Source organism: Brachionichthys hirsutus, chromosome 2 (genome assembly GCF_040956055.1).
Source record: "Brachionichthys hirsutus isolate HB-005 chromosome 2, CSIRO-AGI_Bhir_v1, whole genome shotgun sequence".
NCBI classification, from domain to species: Eukaryota; Metazoa; Chordata; class Actinopteri; order Lophiiformes; family Brachionichthyidae; genus Brachionichthys; species Brachionichthys hirsutus.
Window position 1 is genome coordinate 15,646,757 of NC_090898.1, and position 6,605 is coordinate 15,653,361.

Consider the following 6,605-nt stretch of genomic DNA (forward strand, 5'->3'; position numbering starts at 1 on the left):
TCATCGTGCGCGGCGTCCTGTGTGTTTGCGGGCAAGGCGACGGCGTAGCGTTCTTCTTGAAAATCGAATTTCTTTGAAACAGGTAATGTTTGAATTTTTAGACTTTATGTTTCCAGTTCGAAAATAAACGGTGCGCTTTTAACAAACGTTTGGTTAAGTGGTAATTACGGGTTGTGCGGGTTTATTCATTGCTTCGGCTCAGTTTCACTCAGTTCCACGAAGCTAACGCTACCTAGCTAGCAGGGCAGTGAATCTGTGTGGGGATTATCTCAAACATTTAATATGTAGAAACCATAAGACAAAAAAATAGCTCGACGAATGGTATTAGGTGCAAAAAGTCCTCGTAATCATCTTGATGTTAATATTAGACGATGCTAACTGTTGCTTGTTAGCCTTGTTGCCTCCGGACGGTTCTTATTAATAGAGGAGAGATGCGATCCTATAACCTGATGCATGCTTGCTTGCTTGCTCCTCTCCTCTCCTCTCCCGCAGGATGCCTCTACCTCCAGCATTGCTAGCCCGCTTGGCAAAGAGAGGGATTGTAAAGCCGTCTGACCAAGGTAGAACCAAACCACGTGCCTGTAGGACAGTTCACGCATTTCTCATTCATGCATTTCATCTCTTCCAACTTTTCCAGAAGGAGACGAGGAGATTATTGCTGAAGATTACGACGACAACAACGTCGACTATGAATCCACCAGGCACGAGAATCTGCCGCCGAACTGGTACAAAGTTTTCGACCCCGCTTGGTTTGTATTCTTTATTTCTGTTTCAAATTTCTGTTTGCATAAACCTTCTGGCACCGGTATTCCTTTTGCATTGCAGACGGTTGAAGTCCAATTAAATGTTTATTTTTGATCAGCATGAGCAGAATTGCACTAAATTACCTTTTTGAATTTAAAAAGTCGACGAGTCTATCCACGTCTTGGCTAAATCAGCTTTGAAAGCTTGATCAAAGTCAACTTCCAAAGATGTGACAGGATAAAAAATGTTATTGTAGTCTGGAATGAGAACAGAAACTGACTAAACTAAAATATATTTGCTGGCTGTTCATGTTTTGTCTCTGCACGTGTTGATTTAGCCAAACCAGTGTTATTATTTTTATACATTTAAACATAGTCTCAAATATCTAAATTAATGGACATTATTTAACTTTTTTAAAGTTTTGCACACTTGTTTTCCCATCCATACCCAGTGGTCTTCCGTATTATTGGAACTTGGAGTCTGATTTGGTGACCTGGCTGTCCCCAAATGATCCGGGGGCAGTGATTACAAAACCGGCCAAGAAAATAAGAGGTAAAGGCGTTTAAGACTCCGCCTTCACCCACCTTGGTAAAGTGTCGTTAAATACGTCAATCATTTGGCTGATATTCTCCGATAGCAGTTTGTGTCCTCCAAGTTCTGCCCCCCGGTTTATTTTGTTCCCGTTTCCGCTCTCCAGTGGAAGCAGGAGACGAAAGGACCGAGCGGCAGCTTGAAAAGCCGGACAGAGAGAGGGAGCGTGAGCGAGAGAGAGAGAGGGAGAGAGAAAGGGACCGGAAAAGGGACAGAGAGCGGGATGAAGACCGGGACAGGAGGAAGCACAGGAGAGAAGACGCAGTACCTTACAGCAAGAATAAAAGAGGTAAAGCGTCCTTCAGCGTAATCCCCCGTTTCAAACCGACACCTGCTCAGTAAACGGACGTTACGTTATCATCCCGCCAGGGAGGAAAGACGATGAGATGGACCCCATGGATCCGAGCGCTTATTCTGATGCCCCACGGTACAGTAGCCGCCGCAGTGATGATTAAACCGGGCCGTCTTTAAACCGGTTTGCCCCCCCCTTTAAATTACGAGTGAAATCTGTCAAATCTAACTTGTTCATCTTTACAGGGGCTCGTGGTCGAGCGGCCTGCCGAAGCGGAATGAGGCGAAGACGGGCGCCGACACCACGGCGGCGGGGCCTCTGTTCCAGCAGCGGCCCTACCCGAGTCCCGGAGCCGTGCTACGAGCTAACGCAGCTAACCAGATACCCAAAGAATAATCCAGGCTTCTGGGAAGAGGGGAAAGTCATGGTTGTACAGTTTGCCGTCCTTTCTCTCGCGTCTTTTCATTCTGGGATGCGTGTACACGTCCCGAATTCAAGTTCTGACTTTCAAAACTATGTAGAACGGTTGTAAATATGTTTTATAGGACCTGAAGATTAGCGGATGTGGTTTGCTAATAAATGAAAGATGGAAAATGACTCCTTGCAGCTTTTCTTTATGTTGTCGAGGTGCTTTATAGAATTACAATCCTTTAAAACCGTTTAAGAAATCAATTACCCTTTAATATGACCAAAACAAACAAAGAACAGTAACGGAGGACGGGGAACATTCAGACGATCAGTGGTCTGCTGCTCCGACGTAGTGACAGACGCGGTCGTAATCCAGCGTGAAGACTTTCTCCTCGTGCCGGTCGAGCTGCACCAACGCTCTGCACTTGTTCTTGTCCCGCCGGAGGATCCGACCGACCTGAGGAGAGAGGCGGCGGGATCAGTCGGAGCTCGCATCCGCGTGTATAAACGCCCTGCGGGACGAGCGATCCGTTGCTCACCTGTCCTCTGTGCTCACCCAGCACAACCATTATAGAATCGTCTTCGCTTTTGGGGACGATGGTCTCCAGCATGTCCTGCTTCACGTCTGCCTCGAAGAAGGGGAGAAAAAAAAAACGTAAAAAAAGGTCGCCGTGCACAGAAGTCGTTAATAAAACGTCCAACCTTCAACAGCTGTCCCTTTTATCGACTCATTTCTAATCCTATCCAACCGGTTTCTATGACGACGCCTAAACTACCCGTATGTGGCTTAGATGTACGAGGCACGGTCGAGACGTGCGTCTCGTGTGTCATACAAGCGACAACTGACACGAGGAGAGGCCGAGAAGACGCGAACGTCTCACCGTCCAGCAGTCTCCCCTCCTCGGTTCGACACACGCAGGTGCCCGGCGTGAGGACGTCCTCCACGCACATCTGCAGGGAGACGAACCGGCGTTAAGACTGGGATGAATGGGGGAAGGCTTTACCGAGGCGCTGCGCGCGTACCTTTGCGTTGTAGTACCGCCCTCCTTTGAAGGCTTTGTCTATGAAGCGGACTTTTAGGTCCCTCTGGAGCCAGGAGACGGGAGCTGCTCGCTTTGATTCTTTTATCAAAGGCTTGTCTCTGGAGAGGACGGACGAGAGGGGAAGGTGCGTGTTCATCCCGATTAAACGCCGGCGCACGAAGGCCCGACGAACGGAAACATTCTAAAACACCAGAGAAAGAGGATTTCACCTTCATCCTTTGAGCGGAACGTACCCGTCTCTGTGCTTCCTCTTCCTCTCTTCTCTTTCTGAAGGCTTCCGCTTTGCCTCTTCGCCGTTACTCCTCTCTCTCTCCTCCCGCCGCCGTCGTTCCTTCTCCTTCTCCGTTTCCTTGTGGGCTTTACTGAGGCGACCTGATCGGTGGAGAGAGAGAGATTTAACTTACAAAAGAATAACATCGCAGTAAAGAAATAAGACATTATAAGAGGTTAAAAGGAAAATAAATGTTATAATAATGTATCCGGATCCTGTTCCCGGTTCCTCACCGAGGTCTTTGCTGCTTTTGTCGTATTCTTTGCTTCCGACCAGTTTGACTGCGTACTGACTGACCGTCACCGTCTGGCCTCCGATAGCCAGCTTCACCATCACTCTGGCGTTGTCCGGATCAATACCTTCGATCTGCCACACGTTGAGGAAGAAGTCCGACCGGCCAGTCAGAGAAATCAACTCGCGAACAAACCGGACGCTCTCGTCGGCGAGGGCGAGCACGCTTCACGTCGACTCTACCTTGCCGTACAAGTCTTTATGCGCCCCCGACTCCACCAGCACGCAGCCTCCCGGGCCCATCACCAGCTCCTCCTCCTGTGGTCGCTCCTCGCCCGGCTTGGGGGGGCGCCGGCGCTTACCGGGCTCCAGATCTTTGATCGCTGAACGATCCGCTCCAAGGCCCAACCCTTTAGGACGGAGCTCGTGCTCGATCGGCTGCACGTCTCTGTAAGCAGACGTGGAACGGCAGCGATAGATCGGTAAAGAAAGGCACGGACGTGGAGGGAGGAGAGGAGGGAGAGAAAGACAAGGACGTGGAGCGAACAGAGGAGGGGAGGAGGAGAGAGAACGAGTCAAAGGTTTAAAATCAAGACGCGTTTCCTGGCTACAAGTTCATTTTAAATATCTTTTGATTGATTGATTGATATATCGACATCAGTTTCATTAACATTTCTGTAATAGTTCTTTTGTCATCAAGCTACATCTGACTTGGCGCCGATCCGAACAGCAAAGCAGCAGAGGTCAAACAGAACGGCGAGGAAGCGGCGAATCACTGACCGTTTAAACGTGCGCCCGATGCCTCCCGTTTTCGTCCAGCCCATTCCTTTCAGCATGGCGAGTCCATAAGCCTCAACGGGAACCTGCTCGTAATCCGCCTCCGTGGACTGATGGGATGCAGACGGTGATGTCATACATGCACACACATGATGTGCGCGTCGGAAGACATCAAAGCCACGAAGAACCAAAGCAATACAAACACATCAAGGTAAAGAGTGAAACAGGTCTGTGATATTATTCCAGTTACACAACGCAAGAAGCGCCGACTGGAGAAGAACGGCCTGGACCTCTCAGGGCAGATGGGGGGGGGGGGGGGGGCAGCTCTCACAGAGGACACGGCATTAAAAGGAGCTCTGGGCCACAGCGGCTGCGCTTCCATGGACATTTAATTGGATTAAAAGGCTGATCGGAATAAAAATGCTTCATGTAAACACCCAATTGGGATCAGCCCGACACTTTCAAAGCTCATTCCGACCGAGAGGGGGGGTTTATCCCGATTGATCATCCGATCAGCGCGCATGAAAGCACTTATTACGAAGTGTCGGTACATCCCGTCCTTACTGCGCACGTCTGTGATGTCTCGTTTACAACGGACGTCGCCGCAGCTTCTACTTCTACTCCCATTTCCGGTACATTCGGTAAAACCGCGCATGTCAAAATTATTTATTCCGATCGAAAGTGTGACGCACGAACACGGAAATCCTAATCGGATCAATATTCGTAGGGTCCGCGAGCATCATTTTAATCCAAACTCTGATATTTGGTAGATTTTCATCCTTATCTGAACATCATGAAAAGATTCTGACCCAACGACCGAGCGCAGCAACCGGCTCGCCATCTTTGTTGTGACGAGGATCCACACTTACAGATTCGGGCCTCAGATCCACCTTTATCTGGTCTCCGTCCTCGAAGCCATCCGGCACTTTGTTCTGCATCAGCAGGGGGATGCTGAGGTTCGGGTTCAGCTCCGACTGAGGGCCGTTCTGCCACTGCTCCAGCTGCCTCCGGGAGTCTACGAGCAGATGTAATATCAGAGCCGGGAATATCCTCCACAGACATCCACAAAGATATTCTCTATTCTCTCACCTTCGATCAGTTCTTTGACAGCCTGGGAGTCCACAGAGTCCCCGTCTTGGGTTTGTTCTTGCGCTTTGCCCCCGCTCCCCTCGCTGTGGCCCGCTGGGTCCGGTTTGTGCCAGCGGTTCTTCTGGATTAGAGGGATGATGAGCTCTTTGGGTTTCTCAACCGGTTTCGAACTGCAGCGCAGAAAGCAGTGGGCGAGCTAAATAGGCAGGGCCGCTTCAAAATAACATTTTATTTTATTTACCATCCGAAATAATACTTTTTTACCCGCAAACACAAAATGACCTTCTTCAGGGGTTGACAGCGACAAGACGTCATCCGAGTTAACTTAATCAGATATGAAACTTCACCGCTATGCTAATACATGGATTTTTGTTTTTTTTAGTTAGCATTAGCATAAGAAACCTACCTTTGTAATTCATTTCTGTCAATTCCGGTGAGATATTCTCTCTCAGCATTCTTGATTAAGGCGTCCCCAGCCGCCTTAAATCTACTAACTGTTTTAGTGAAACCAAACGACACTGTCGGGTTCTTTCTCTCTCCTTGGTCCCCAGAAGCAATAGCATTAAAGACGGCGACATTTTCTCCGTGCGACGCCATTGTTATTTTTTTTTTTGTAATCGGAAGAAGTAGCGAGAGGAAGTCTGGTTGTTGTAGTTTGACTTCGTTACGATTTGTTTTTAAAGCTGTCCGAGTAACCGCAATTCCCAGCATGCACCGGAATTAAAGGGACAGTTACTCCGTGGTGGGTAAGAGGAGATTTCGTAGCTCACGACACGCGCAACTATACATTTGATTGTAATCCACAGAAAAACAGAAATAAAGAAGTGTTTTCAGATATTTACAAAGAAATAACAATACGTTTGTCCTAGATAATAATAAATAAATAAATATTTGTCGCTAAAATCAAAGTATTGAACGTCACGCTGCCGCTGCGATTTTATTGCATCAAATATGCTATTTATATATTTCACATAAGTTTCATTTATTTTTGAAACTAGGCTGTGTTAATTTGGGGTTTGTTCATGCTTGCTAGAAGAACAGCTTTCCCTGAATGGGGCCGCGTGTTGATGATGATGATGATGATGATGATGAGTTCTTATTATCTTCTATAGAACATTCTCATACGTTACTTTAATACCGAAAACACGCTTTCGTCTGG

General features: G+C 48.0%; 2 protein-coding genes across 2 annotated transcripts; one reads left to right on the top strand and one right to left on the bottom strand.

The window, feature by feature from the left end:
* The first annotated feature begins 13 nt into the window (after nt 1-13).
* Nucleotides 14-2,224, top strand: pqbp1 (polyglutamine binding protein 1). The gene is made up of 7 exons (XM_068749623.1): nt 14-82; nt 493-560; nt 638-749; nt 1,196-1,296; nt 1,442-1,624; nt 1,705-1,762; nt 1,873-2,224. Exons 2-7 carry the CDS (start codon nt 494-496, stop codon nt 2,021-2,023), a joined length of 672 nt encoding a protein of 223 aa, XP_068605724.1. The 5' UTR covers nt 14-82; nt 493; the 3' UTR covers nt 2,024-2,224.
* Nucleotides 2,225-2,254: 30 nt separating this feature from the next.
* On the bottom strand, nt 2,255-6,043 carry gpkow (G patch domain and KOW motifs). Its single transcript, XM_068749839.1, has 11 exons — nt 5,853-6,043; nt 5,447-5,616; nt 5,227-5,372; nt 4,361-4,467; nt 3,824-4,028; nt 3,583-3,715; nt 3,314-3,450; nt 3,059-3,190; nt 2,917-2,986; nt 2,575-2,660; nt 2,255-2,492 (listed from the first exon to the last, which is right to left on the bottom strand). Exons 1-11 carry the CDS (start codon nt 6,041-6,043, stop codon nt 2,364-2,366), a joined length of 1,506 nt encoding a protein of 501 aa, XP_068605940.1. The 3' UTR covers nt 2,255-2,363.
* Between the last annotated feature and the right edge of the window lie 562 nt (nt 6,044-6,605).